Source organism: Ananas comosus, linkage group 14, assembly GCF_001540865.1.
Source record: "Ananas comosus cultivar F153 linkage group 14, ASM154086v1, whole genome shotgun sequence".
Lineage (NCBI taxonomy): Eukaryota > Viridiplantae > Streptophyta > Magnoliopsida > Poales > Bromeliaceae > Ananas > Ananas comosus.
The window spans coordinates 9914749-9930110 of NC_033634.1; the positions used below are offsets into that span (position 1 = coordinate 9914749).

At 34.4% G+C, this 15362-nt stretch overlaps 1 protein-coding gene across 1 annotated transcript; it reads right to left on the minus strand.

Moving 5' to 3' along the window:
* On the minus strand, window positions 274-8094 carry LOC109720765 (serine/threonine-protein kinase 16-like). Its single transcript, XM_020248074.1, has 6 exons — window positions 7651-8094; window positions 5825-5967; window positions 3713-3856; window positions 2716-2901; window positions 1590-1714; window positions 274-708 (listed from the first exon to the last, which is right to left on the minus strand). The coding sequence occupies exons 1-6, from the start codon at window positions 7883-7885 to the stop codon at window positions 483-485; spliced, it is 1059 nt and encodes a 352-aa protein (XP_020103663.1). The 5' UTR covers window positions 7886-8094; the 3' UTR covers window positions 274-482.

Consider the following 15362-nt stretch of genomic DNA (forward strand, 5'->3'; position numbering starts at 1 on the left):
TATTTCATATTTCTAATTGGTAATTGCTCTGATATCAACTATGACGTCCTACTTTCCAAAAGAATCACCTATTTGAAACTACTTTAATCTTAGTACGCTTAACTTCGTAACTTTTTGAGCTTAATCACTGCCTAAAATACTATAGTCAGATTAAAAAATTTAGCTTTATTATATCTTATATATTGAACTTTTGAGACTAGATTGGTTCCTATAATTTGAAGCAGTTTAAGGAGAAATTTTAGTAAGAAAAAAAGAAGACACAAAGCAATTATGTAGCACAACATCATAGAGCTATATATATTATTATAATTATTAAAATAACAAAAAATGACAATAAATCCATGATTTTGGTTCAGGATACAAAGTAATGCCCTCTCCTCACAATATTAATAAATAGGACTACTGTAAAATTATCACATTTGAATGGCATATATTAAGCAGATGCACTATAAAATTACAGATACAGTGACAAAAGAATCATCTTAACTCGAGTGTTTCGCGACGAGCTTATCGACGTGGATGATGATGTCGTCGATGTGAGGTCGAACTGCGGGCTGAGGCTGAAGCATCCAAACTACGAATTGGCGGAGAGACTCTGGGTATGGGGTGTCCGGTCCGGGAGACCATTTTATTTCTGGATTTCTAACCACCAAATGTTTATTTTCTTCCGCTTCGTTAAGCGCGTCTTCGAAAGGAGATTTTCCGAACCTGTAATGACATGTGAGAAGATAAATTTGAGCTTTACATAGAATTCAAGAAACTTCTTGGTTTTGATTAGTCAACTGAATTTGCTTCATAAATTCAGGAACTGCATAGTTTCATTATTTTCACGATCCTTGGAAGCATACTCTTGATTGTCGCAATGACCGCCTACTTGAACCTTTCTAAAAGCACGAAATTATGCATAAACATGCGAATTAGAAGGAAATAAAAGGAACTCAGTAATTAATACGACTGTCCCACAGATAAAGCAAAAGAAAAGAGAAGAGAATATCTAAGTTGGAATGATATCTAAGTAGGACCACCTGTTGCGAAGGACATACAATTTGCCCTGTTTAGATGCTGGAACATCTTATCTAGCATTTCCTTTTGTCTACTCGATGGCTACATATGATAGTTGGCCGCTGAGAGGGCGTGGAATGACGTTCACAAGCGAGTAAGAAGGGTAAGTTATAAGTAATTTCAACAGAACGACAAATCACCTCCTCGGCGTAATCAACTATGCTAAATATGAGGACTAGTAAGACCTCAGTGGACTATTAGGTCACGTTCCGACACTAACTTGCCAGAACATAACTTGCCAGAAGAAAACACCATCCAACTTGAGTAAATAGGAGCTTACCTTTTTCGTATAATCACTTTTGGACTATAAAAGTCAGGCTCCTGACTTCTAATGACCTAAATGAGCCTTGATACCAAATGTGTTTTCTTTTGCATCTCGTGGCCGAATATTATGGTAAAATAGTCAATATTGTGTAAAGATGCCAAAGAATATCTGTGACTAACTAAGAGAATGATATGAAAAGCAAAAGAAAAAAGAAAAAGAAAAAGAAACACAAAAACTGTTACATCGGAGAAGGTAACCTTACATCATTGCATACAAGGTGCATCCCAGAGACCATATATCAGTTCTCTCATCAATGTCAGCATTGCTTGGACATTCCCATAATTCAGGAGCTCGGTAAGCTGCAGAGGTGTGCTCAGAAGCCCATTCCTATGTGAAATCCATCAAAAAGGAAGAATGTTAAGCAACAACTTGACGCCTCAGAAAAATGAATAAAACATGCCAAATAAGTAAAGGCAGTCTATATGAACATTTTGAAAGGGAACTACAACATATTATCCATTTAATTTAATGTACATTCTAGTGGAAAAAGTAAGTGCTATGTCAGAGATTTATCAGGTGGGGCCAAAAAAAAAAGATCTCCGAGTAACTTGCTTTAGATAAAAGACTGAGTTCCTGTCCTTGTATTTCCAAACCTTAGTATAAGTAAATTGTACGCCTTCAAAGATTAGAAACAGTGTTTATTCAGAATCTTAGAACTTCAACCTAGCGTTGCACATGCAGGCCATTGCTCCGTCGAATCTACTTATAAAGAGCTGATACAGGACTCACTTAAATCAGCTTTTTTATATATAGAAACCAGATTGATATGTAAAAGAAATTAGCTAAATCAAAATAAAGGTGAAAGTTTGGTTTGATTTTTGGTTCGCTGGTTTTTGCACGTTACTGCCTGAGGCAATTGCGATAAAAAGAAATGCTTTGAGACGAACAAAAATACCATGAGGGCAGCCGTGAGTAATCACTCAAAAACAATGAGGTCTGAGAATCCTGGCTAAGACATCAACATGAAGAATCAAATCTGTAAAGTGTGCACTTTCGAACTTCTACCTTACCATAAATTTTATCTAATGAAATGCCAAACAATCAACTAGAGAAAACAACTCCGGCTAGATAATGGTTCATCTATGCCTCTTATCAATCAGGAACAGGGCCCGTTGCGGAGAAGAATATTGCAAGGTTGAGAATCCAGAACCAAACAATTGATCAAACCATACAACCAATTACCAACAAACCATACAACCAATTACCAACAACAAATGCCAAAAACATATTCTTGTAGATAGTCTATGTATCAAAAGTGACTACATCTTAGACAAAGAAAATAGGCAGCTGATAAGCAGATGATTGTGTGTAATTAAAGTCGCTTATACCTGCAACTGCAATGCCTCAGAACGAGAACGAATTGCTTTTCTGGCAGGGCGAGCACTCTCAAAATCCATTAAAATAGCTAGAGGTGGTTGTCCCTTTCTGTGCGTTATGAGTACATTCTCAGGCTTGACATCATTATGCGCATACGGAGGGTCAAAACTGTGCATATGCTTCAATCCTGCACAAATCTGCAAAATCCCAATACTATATGTCACCAAGGTTTATAATGTCTGGTAATTATGCGCATGTAAAGTGCAAAGTGCACCTATTCTTAATCGTCGAAGCATATGAACAAATATGAAAAAAAGAAAAAGATAAGTGCACTGCCATCAGACAGGCATCTTCAAGCATATGAATGAACTACTAAGAAAGAAGTATGAATACATTTTATTGGGTTAAGAACAGCAGAAATTCTAAACTAAACGTTACCAAAATAAAGAAATCTGAAGTTTCAAGCATATGAATTCAAAGTGCATTGCAATGAGATTGGTATCTTCAAGCATGAGCGAAATATATTTTCAATGTGCAACAAAGTTAATATGAATCTCAGTTTTGTCACATTTCCCTGTGCCTATGATCTGATTTTACATAAATATGATCCCATTCTTCCCAATTATGAAGTCAAGAGCTTTAATTTAGGCCCTCAGTAACATCAAAAGCATATTAAATTTAAACATTAACGTGCAGAGAAGCAGCGAGTCAACAAAAACAAACCATGCCTTTAATTAAGAAAAATTTAATATGCATTTCCTTCAAAGTCAGTTTGATGTTAGTTTGTCAAGTTTCAGGATCCATCACATAACTTCTATTTTACAAACTTTTACTAGTTATGATTTACTGAAATTTCGGCAGCAAAAAGGTATCGCATTAATCTCTGGACGAAGTAGAGCATAAGGTACAAGAATTAGGACAGCAATCACAAGTCATATGAGCATTAAATCCAAAATTTAATGGTGTCGACAGCAGTAAAAATATAAAGGAGATCAACAACTAAAACACCTGACGGAATATCTGAAGAATATTAATTGTTGACAAGAATTCATTCTTCTCTTGCATAACTTTGGTAACGTCCAGCAAAGTTCCATCTAAATGAACTGGGAACAACAAGTAAGCTTCGTAGTTCTTTGATCCTTCCTGCGTACCCTATACGAACATAACAATCGATCATTTCCCTATGTAAAGAACAATGTTTTTTAATATCAACAATCAATCAATTTCCATATGTAAAGCACAATGTAAATATTTAAATCAGATGTCGAATGAGGTATCTGGAATAATATGTCCAGGGACGAAGCCAGTATTCAATCACGAGGGGGGGCCAAAATATATACAAATACAAATTTTAGCAAATAAATAAGATTTTAACTACTCAAATTTTTAATAAAAAAAATTTAGTGATTAGATAATTAATGTTAAAAAATATTAAATTATTTCGTTAATTTACACTCGCTTAACTTCTAATTATTTTATTTACATTATTCTAATCAAATAACTTAAGAATTTTACTAAACCTAACAGTAATTTAGTTAGAATTTAATTTTTTTAATTTTTGTTAATAAAATAATAACAACCAGTGACTAATATCTAACAGAACTATTAAATTTAGCATACTATTTTATTTAGTTAAATAAATTAGCTTATCAAAAATAATTAGAAAGTTAAGAATGTATAAATAAAATATTTAAAGTTGAAAGCACTTATTTTAAAATGCACTATAATTAGGAGGTTCTTAGCGTATTTTCACCTATAAAACACATAAGAAAAGAGAGAGCTCTATACTAGCACTAAAAACTTTTTACAAGATAGGCCCATATATTTTTTTTTTTGAGAGATAATAGGCCCATATATTTTAAAAATTAACTAAAAATTTATAAACTACTAAAGGACTATAAAGTAAATATCGAAAAGTTGAGGGGGGCCATGGCCCCTTTGGGTCTATTAATAGCTCCGTCCCTGAATATGTCATAATTAAGCTTCCGAAACAAACAAGATAGCACTTGAATGACCAAAAGGGTGATAACCTAAAAGGCTAAAAATTGTTCATCAAAGATGGGTAAGGGACATTCTTCTAGCCTCTGTTCTAAAAATGTGGCAGAATTTTGTTCACAGATGCCTTGCCATGTCCATGGTGCCTGTTCACAGCGTATTCGAACTTAGTGCCTACCATGGTACCGTCATATCAGCTCAAGTTGTCTGCTTCATCATCACTGTTATGGGTTCGGGTTACCTCTAGCATAAAAGGTTTATTCCTCACAATAATAGAGTTAAAAGTTAGGAGGCAGCAAACAAGAGTGTTTTATTAGGCTATTGGCTAATTTCCACCTTAGGAATGATGAATGCATGTTCCGATTGCAAAAGATATGTATTCCTCATTCCATAGACATCTTTCACGCACAAAATTTAGTAAATCTCTCTGTATTCGGACGAGTTTACTCCACTAGCTCCATAAGAGTCACAAAAACTGTTAAATCAGTTAGCAATTTAAGTACTAGAATCCTTTCTTCTTTTTGCAGACTAATTCTTTTTTTTAATTTCATTTGTAGAACTTCAATTTGACAGAAGAGTCACCACAAGTCACATCCACCTTCACTTATATCAACCTTAATCTTTCAAGTTACACCAGTTTACTTTTACTCCAATCACTCGCAACCCAGATCCCCCTTTGTACCAAAACCTGACTCTAGCAATACAACAGTCAAAAATAAGAACAGAGTCTAATCTATTTACCAAAGTATTTCACATAGAAAGGGAGACACATTTGTAGACTTAAGTTTCCACCATTTGAAATAGAAAGTCTCAAATTAATATAAGGATATGTAAAATTGTTAGATTTGTAGTCTGATTTTTAATTAAATGCATAATTGACCTTGCAAATGTAGAACACCAATGCTGCCTGATTAATCAAGAACTCCATAATATAGAAGAAAGTCACATTCAAAGGATGAGTAGCAATTTGCAGAATATCAGAGAGCACCCCAAAGTTAAACAAACTATGGCTTTAATCTCAAACCAATCTATAAATATACACATATTAAACAAGAAAAGTCCTTGTATCTAAGAATAAGTATGGAAGTCAACCATAAAAGTCAACCATAAACAGATCTGAACTACCTTAACTGCAATTATGGCATGATCAAGAAGGGGAAGCAGATTAGGGTGACTAAATTGGGAAGAGATACCAATCTCCTGCCGAACCAGTTCCAGCTGCTGCTCGCTTTGAATAAGGACTTTCTTCATAGCATACGTCCCATCAGCTGAAAAATGTAGTTCAAAAGAATTTAAAAGATATGAATTGTTACATCAAATCATCAGAAAAAGGAATCAACCAAGCATTTCTTTGTGCAATTCATCTAAAATGACTACCTTGGTAATTCTTTCACACGTACAGGGACAGAATCAAATCCCTAAAATTAGAATCTAAGATGCATGGTCATACACATTAATAAGCTGAAAAAGGGTATTCAGGAAGCAATTTAGCTAAAATTGGCAACTATATAGTAATCAAACAAAATCCATTTAACCAAATTCGGATCCAAAGAGAGATTTAGAGGACAATTCCCGATCCAATGCATCAACCTAGCAACACATTGAATGAGCTGAAAATGCGCAATCGGGAAGCAATTAAGCTGAATTTCAAAACTTAGGAGCACACAAAACAGAACCCAACTCCCAAATTTCATATCCAAAGAGAGATCTAAGAGCTGAATTGGAGAAAACACATCCATTCCTAAACAAATGCATCAATCCAGAAGCAGATTAAACAATCTGAAAATGGGCATAGGAATTAAGCTAAAATCGACATCTTTGCATTTCGTCAAACAAAACCCAGTTCCTCAATTTCCAATCCAAAGATAGATCTACAGGAGCACATCCAATTCCCAATCCAATGCATCAAAAATTCAGCAGTGGATTAAACAAACAGAAAACAGGCATTCTGGGAAGCAACTAAGCTAAAACTGGCAATTTTTAGTTGATCAAACAAAACCCATTTCCCATTTTCGGATCCAAACGTAGATCTACAAGAGAATCGGAGAAAACACATACAATTCCAAATCCATAGCATAGCATCAATTAATTATAACACTATTCCAGGGTCACTTTCCATCTGATCAATCTTTTCTCTTGACATGATTCGCCCGATCTCATCAATACACATCAATCTTTTCAATAGCAGATGCAGAGGCTCATCTCGCAGAGGAATTCTACACGGTCACACTTGCACTATGTCATCAATAACAAGCCAATCACATTGCTTCTTTTCAAACAAAAGTACAAATAAAATACTTTTTTACAATCATGATGGGACATATATTCTTAAAAGGATTAATTTGATTGGTTTGTTACGCCACGTCACTAATATATCCGTTGCATTCTAGAATTTTTCCATCTCGCATCCCACGACATAGATTCGTCTGATCTCGTCAATACGTGTCAGCAAAGACATTCAGACAATTTCTATGCCATTTCTATCAAATCGATCTTTTCAATAACATACTATCAGAGCCAGTCCTAAGCAATCTTAGTTCAATGAGGGCTCATTTCTTATCCCCTGACATAACATGATTCGCCGCATCTCGTCAATACACATCAATCTTTTCAATAGCACATGTAGAGTCTAATCTCGTTCTCCGTGACATGATTCACCTCGTCTCATCAATATGCGTCAGCAGAGACATTCTGACTCATTTTGTACCCATTTTTTCTATCAGATTTACTATCAGAGCCGGTCCTAAGCAATCCAACATGATTCACCTGATCTCGTCAACACACATCAATCTTTTCAATAGCATATGCAGAGGCTCATCTCGCATTCCGTGACATGGTTAGCCTGATCTCGTCAACCACGCATCTATTTCAGTACCATTTGCTATCGTATCGATCTTTTCGATCGCACGAGTTTCAAGATTTGGATCTGAAAGGAAGAATTAAGAAGAGACCTGAAATGTGGGAGGGGCTGACGCCCTTCTTGCGGGCGAGGCCGCCGGCGCCGCCAGGAGCGGCGGCGGCGGCGGCGGCGGCGGCGGGGACGAGCTCCTTGACGAGGAAGACGGCGGCGGCCCCGCCGTCGCCGAGCTGCTTCAAGATTCGGAATCGGTTCTCGTTGATCCACACATCGCCGCCGCTCCCCACGGCCCCGTAGATCGCGTTGAGCCCGGAGAACGAGCACCCCATCGTCGCCTCCTCTCTCTCTCTCTCTCTCTCTCCCTCTTAATTTCTCTCTCTAAAGCGAACTTATATTACATACTTTTTTCTTTTTTTTTTTTTTTTTTTGTAGATCCGTATCTCTCTATCTCTCCCTCCCTCTCTTCTTACTTTTATATGTCCCAATTTTGCAAGCAGATCTCGCCTCAAAAGTTGTGCACACTGTTCTTGCGTTGACAGTTTGGCATCAGGATGGAAATCAATATTTGTATTGAGTAATAAATTGCACAATTGGTCCCTGACCTTTTCGAATGTTTCATAGTAGGGCATATTTGGATGCATAAATATACATGGGCATTGTTTGTTTTATAATGTATAAGCCTAGTGTTGGTGGATGATAAGCGCTTCCAAGTTCAAGAGACCATTTGGTTTAATGTAATTAGGAATGTAGTGCAGTAAAGATGCATACAGTTTGTTAGTATTTTGATTTAAAACAAGTGATTTAAAACTTCTTTATATGCTCATATGTTTTAAAACTTCAATTTAGCCTTTGGACTTTGTGGGCAGCCCACTGTCAATGGGCCTTGCCTGGGAGCCCAAGCTTTGGTCTCTTTTCATATGGTGTTTAGTCCCACATTGGAAAGAGACCCTCACTTGCTCTGGTTTATATTCTACTTTACTCTCATTGTTATTACTTGGGAAGTGATGAGAGTGGAGCTCTCGTCTAAATACACGCACGCGCGCACGAGCACGAGCCGCGCCGGGCCGGGCGGCGGCGCGCGTGAACCCGGTTCATTTTATTTTTGTTACACTTTTCTTTTATTATTTTATTTTTGGCCTTACCTGGATTAGGTCCAGATTTGGTCCAGTCGAAGGGTCGCACCTCGGGACTCAACCAGCCCCAACGGTCTACCTCGGGAAGGTGGTCCCGTTGGAACCCTTCTTTTGCTCTCCTATTTACTAGGGTGAGTGGCTGGGTTAGGATAGCAGTGATATACAGAAACCCTAGCCTGAGCTTCTCCCCTTTTCTCTCTTCTCCTTCTTCTTCACTGTCTTGCTGGATCTCTGAAAAGCTGTGACGGTTCGTTCTTGCGCCACCCTGAAGCCGTGCCGACGGGGTGGACGAAGGTCGTTGTATCGCTAGGAGTGATTGCCGGCGCCTCGTACGTGGAGGGGCAATCTTGCTTCTAGGACAGTGCAATCGCACGCCTCGACTCACAGGCTCCATCTAATCCTTTATTCTCTATAGTATTTATTTATTTCAACGTTTCTAAAAACAGTGGCTAAGTTGTTTTCAAACAAAATTGTTTATACAAATTTTTGACTAAAGATTTCGAAAGAGAACTAATTTTTCCAACACAGTTCTAACTGTAAGATCTGATTCACTAGCAATAATAACTCGTTCGGCCAAAACCACCGGTTTAAAATGTTTAAGCTCAGTTATTGTTATTATGTTGGAGTTCTCTTATATACCCAATAACAATTCTATTTCCATCTGATGTGAGACTATTGGGGGGTCATACCAACTATATTTATCTCGTTTGAATAGATGCAGTATAAAGTATTGTGATTATAAATAATTTATTTAGTTGTATATAGTTGAGAAGTGATAAGTGCGTTTGTAAAATTTTATCCCTTTATAACATGGCGGTGAGATCACCTCCAATACAAAAAAAGAAAATTATTTTTTGTTTAAAAAGTAATCATGGAGGTAAGCTTAGCTACTGTTGTTGAAGTTGCGGCAAATTTGGATGTAATTCCAACTGCTACAGTTGGACCTGCTCATGCGGTTTCAACTGCAACAGTTGGATTCAAAAGCATCAAACTAAACACCGAATTTGAATTAGCATTTTGGAAGAAATTAATTTAATTTTTACTCGAAAGATCTTCGCATTTATAATTTGATTGGATAGTATATTTTGCATATGAATTTATTTATCTTCATCGCAACAAAAAAAATGAAGATCAAATGTGATATCCATTCTAAATATTTCGTCACACTCTTTATCCAACAAACGCTACATGCTTCTTAAATAAATAAAAAAATATATTCTGAATAAAATGTTTACGCATTCAAATAGACTAAGCATTGTATCATACTTACTTCTTAAATAAATCAAAAAATATTCCGAATAAAATGTTCACGCATCCAAACAGACTAGGCATTGTATCATATCCGCTAAAGCTAAAAATCTACCTTTTCTTAATTTTAAATTTAAAGTAATTAAGATTTTTAAAATTTGAAATTTAATTTTAAGACTTCAAATTTGATTTGGTTAGGTTGAAGTTGGACTTGGCCCACTTCTTGGGCTTGATTTCACCCAAAGCATCCTAAATTTTCAATTTTTATCCACAGCTAAAGCCTTTTTCATAAAATTGAATTTAAAAATTTTAATTTGAGTTTGAAGCTTGCCATATTTGATTAGTCTTTGAAAAATCTTTTTAACGACATCTTTTTTGTTGAAAATGGATTTTCTAAAGTCTAATTTAGTAATTTATGATCATTTTATTGAAATTATTCACTGTGCCACGTTATCGCCACGTGGCAGCTCTTTTGCCACGTCATCCTAGTTAAGAGGATTTTTTTTTAATCTTTATATTATTTCTAATAAATTAGAATTTGGACCTAATACTATACTATCATTTAATTAAAGAGCAAACTTCAAATACCACCCCTATGGTTCATACTTTCTCATTTTAGTACCGGTTAAAGTATATTACTTTAGTATCTTATAATTTTATTTTTATCTTTCCAATCAGCAACTCCATTAATTCTCCATTAAATATATACAAAAAATTTCAGATACCCCACGAGTTATTTATTGAATATTTACTTTAGTACCCTATAGTTTACCAAATTTTTACTTTAGAATTCTGTAGTTTTAACTTTGTCACTGATTTAACAAAAAAATTTATCGGAGGAGATAACAAAAGGGAAAAAATAAAATCACATAGTATTAAAGTGATACATTTAAATTAAATTACGGGATACTAAAGTGGAAAAGCATCATCTATCATCAAAATCTCTACCATTGGAGATTTTATCCATTAGAAAAGTGTTTTGAAGCTTTGGAGAGGAGCCAAGCTTCATTGGAGATCTTTTCAAATTATGGTAAATTCCAACTTCATATTTAAATTTGTTTACAAATTTGGTATGGTCTTGGGTGTTTAATAGTAATATTGTGCTTAAAATTTGTCATATTTGTTTATATCTTTTAAAATAAATTTGATGTTTAATAGTAGTATTATGCTTGGAATTACCGGATTAGATAGTGTAAATTTTGTATTTTGTTTGGTTGCATATTAGTTTTGGGGATTTTAGGAATAATCAGAATGCATCATAATTTTTTTCAATTTCAGAATTTGTAGGTAACAATAAAAGGTTAATGCGATTTTGATTAAAAGAGAGAATACTAAATTCAACCCTAACAGAAGAAAAAAAATCGATATAGTAACAAAAATACGGAGCTAGGCTTCTATATTTTCGAAAGTAAGAAGCATCCATACTTATAAATTATTTTCGACAATTAAATATCTAATTAAGTAATCGATTTCGTTAGATATGATCTACGCTAATAGAACTATCTAAAAACCAAATTTTCATAATTTTTTAACTTTATTTACCTAGTGAACAAACAATCTCAAAATAAACGATTGAAAATAAAAATCTCATAAAAATAATAATAAAAAATTTAAATTTCAAATCAAAAAAATTGATCTTGCTATTAATGTTAAATAAAATTTTCTATTAAAATTTCATATAATTTAAATTATTCTACACTGTTGAACTTAAAAATATGCCACATCGGCCGTTAAAATAACTATTTTTGCAACCTTTTAATCACTTAATAAATAATATTAAAAAATTATAAAATTAGATTCCTAGATAGTTTCAATAACGTAAATTATATCTAACGGAGCCAATCATCAAATCGAATGTCCTATCATCAAAAATAATTTATAAGTACGAAAGACTCCGTACTAAGTACAAAAGCACAAGATACGTACTCCAGAGATACGTTATTAGTTTTTTTTTAACATATGTCAATATGCATTGAAACAAAGCACATTCCAAAATAACATTCCAACTAATCCTAATCCTACCATCCTCGTTCCGCATTCTTAAGAAACCAGCAAACTATATTTTCGTATCCATATTTCCGTATCCGTACCTCGCACCACAGCAATACATACTCATAATATATACTCATATTATACAGAATTGATTTGCTAATCATCATGGTATCAAAGATTGAAACTAACATAATCCATTGCGAACGACTAATTTTTGACAAAGGATTAGTGCAAGGAACTCGGTTTCTAATGCTCTGTCTTCACTTTGGCATCTCCGTTCGGTAAAACGTTCTGCGACTGAGTCTGCCTCTTCGACTCCTGCACAATACAGCGGTTTATATTAGATTGACAGCTTGATGATTGTAGAGCGCGACAAAAAAGCAAAGATAAGTAGCATTCCATTCATGTCAAAAGAATATCTCGCACCATATCATGTGACTAGGAGTGCAACTAGGGGAGGTTGGTTAGTGGGGTACAGAATAATACTGAACATTTGGGCCTGTTTGTTTCGCCGAAGGTCAAGTTCGGACAGAGGTAAACTTTCAGAAGAATTAGAGTTTTAAGTAAAAATTACTTTCGTTCCATTACTTGTTTGTATAGCTGCGGAACTGAAGTTCCTCTAGTTCTGAAGTTTGTTTGGTAGTAAGTGAATGATACAAAAGCTAGAGGTGAGAACGGGTTAATATTTTATTAACTTTTTCCTCACTTTTTTTCACCGTAATTAACTTCGGCTTGGGGTGGGCCAAAATCAGCTACGGTATATTGGGGAGTTTGAGTTTTAACCGAAGGTGAAGTTAAGGTGAAGTTAAGGTGAACTGAACAACGAAAATGGACATTTATGGCCAAAAACCATTTCACCCTCTTCATCTTCGGTAAAACAAACGCATCCTAACCCAATTCAACCCTACTTGGGATGATCAAGCTTTTGTGAATTTTAATCCATCCCAACCTCGCATTGTGTGCTAAAACCAAGCCTTTCTCAAGAACTCTGTAGGGTATTGACTATGACAAAAATAAGCCTGCAAAACTGTATCCTATTCAGGCCTTTGGAACTCAAAAACACATCCTCACAACCTGATTCACATAAAAGATACCCAAAAGATAGGGAGAGAGGCAAGTGTACATTGGGTTGACGAGTTAGGACGAAACAACCCAAATTGGAAAAGCACTCAGCTTTCTTAATCCTAACCCAACGCCAATTGTACAACCTGATGGGATTGGGCAGGTTGAGTCGAGCAATAGAGCAAGGAGACAAGGCAAGGTTCTTCCAAGCAAAGGTAATCTGGACCGCACCTATCAAGTAATCAATCCTCTGCAAAGTTTGCGTCGAAATCAAGTTATATGGCATCCACTTCAGAAAAAGAGAAGCGTTACACTTTCTAAGCACGCACTTTATGAGGCAGCAACGCTAGAAATCTTATGACTTGCATTCATAATCTAAGAATTGGGTTTAAATGTACAAATAGTCCTTAAACTTCTGGTGAATCAGAAACTCAAAAGATTACAAACCAATCTCCTCTAATGTCATTTCTTGGTTTGTTTGCTGACCAAAATCTACAGTAAAGATCACTTTTTTAGTTCAAGTGCTTGTTCTAGCACGTTAGCACATGGATGTTTCGAAATGTTCTCCAAAAAAAAAAAAAANCCAATCATTTCAAGTAATTAACTAAATAATAATTTATTCTCAAATAAAGATATTAATTTTTTGTCATTAGATCTATCTAACGATTGAAAATAAAAGTATCGCATTTATATCATAATTTCTATCTACGTATTTCTCAAATATTGTCCTTCTCATGCGTAATACCCACACCCGCCAATCTTTTCTCAACGTAATATCTGTGAATTTCTCAAATATCTCATTAATCCACCTATCATACACATCCACCACCTACATAATATCCAGTTAACTTTTCCGACACGTCGTTTCTTAAATATCTCATCAAAATTCTAATCTTTTCTCATCGTTTCTCAAAAATTCTCTCAACCTATCATAATTTTGAATTAAACATATCATTGCATTTGAATTTAAATATTAAAATGGATCAAAATTAAATTTTAAATCAAATATGAATTTTATTGCGAAAATGTTTTTATCTTTTTAACTAATTTTTTCATGTCCAAAATTTTTGAACCATTCATCTCAATAATCTATTAAATTTTGACGCATTTGAATTTAAATCGTAAAATAGATCAAAATTAAATTTTAAAGTTTGAATTAACCATGAATTTCTTTCCAAAAATATCTCTATTTTTTTTTACTAATTTTTCATAGATAGAAATTTTGAACCATTCATTTTGAACCATTATTTCAAATAATTCATTAAATTTTGGATTTCTCAAAAATATATAATTTCTCTACTACCCACGCATTTGAATTTAAATCTTAAATTAGATTAANGCTATAGAAAAAGAAAAAGTAATAAACCTTCAACACAACAAACATATCAGTTCGAATTTTATGCAAATAAAAAGAACTTAAAAAAACTGAATAAAACTACCTAAGAAATTTCAACGTTACCATATAAAGAATATGTAAATTTTTTAAAAGAACTTTTGAATTTTGGAGGAAGGCACGATTTGATGAAGATGACAGCACCAAGCTCGGTGATGTAGCATGCAAAATCATACTCCGTCGACAGAACGTGCTCGATCTTGGCCTCGGAGCTCATGGAGGAGAAAGAGAAAGTAGAGAAGGAGAGAAGAGGGCTTTTCATAAGTTTCTATGATTTACAGTTTAGATTAGGGTTAAGATGGGCGGACCATTAATTAGACGTTATGTGTGGAAGAAGGCGAAGTGTTGAGTTAAGGTAGGTGGACCATTAATTAGACGTTATGGGTGCATGGAGGGAAGGCGAAGTGTTGAGTTAAGGTGGGTGGACCATTAATTAGACGTTATGGGTGGAGGGAATGCGAAGGGTTGGTTTCGCAATATGAAGTCCAAAACAAAAGAAAACACGCCACGTGGCTTTTCTTTTGGGGACATGTGACTTTGAAATAAAATCCCCTTCATTATAGGTGACTTTGAAATAGAGCTCTCAACAATTATGTATTTATTTTTAATTGATATCTTTCTGACTTTAATTTTTTATTAATTAATTAATTTAGTTTTATTTGATACAGAGTAGTTAATTAATTTATTTTTTAAAATTTAGTATCTACTGTTTAGGATTTAAAAATTTTGGTTAAATTTTTAGTTTATTCGACAAAATTAATAGCTATATGCGTGTTAATAAAAAAAAAAATTAAGAGAAATTGTCTAAAAATGAGGGGAGTTCGTATATTTTTATCTAAAGAAATTATATAATTTTTTATCAATTAAATAGATCTCTAATGTGGAAGATTTGCATGAAAACTTAAATAATATGTAGAAAAAGAATATTCTAATGAGATTTTATTAATTAATAATATTTTGCTTACTGTTTGAATGATA

Excerpts from the sequence above, each read along its gene's own strand:
- LOC109720765 (XM_020248074.1), bottom strand. The coding sequence starts at position 7,885 with ATGGGGTGCTCGTTCTCCGGGCTCAACGCGATCTACGGGGCCGTGGGG. Across the intron at positions 5,968-7,650 it reads CAGCCCCTCCCACATTTCAG|CTGATGGGACGTATGCTATG; the intron begins GTCTCTTCTTAA and ends TACATTTTTCAG. Across the intron at positions 2,902-3,712 it reads TTCTTCAGATATTCCGTCAG|ATTTGTGCAGGATTGAAGCA; the intron begins GTGTTTTAGTTG and ends GGGATTTTGCAG.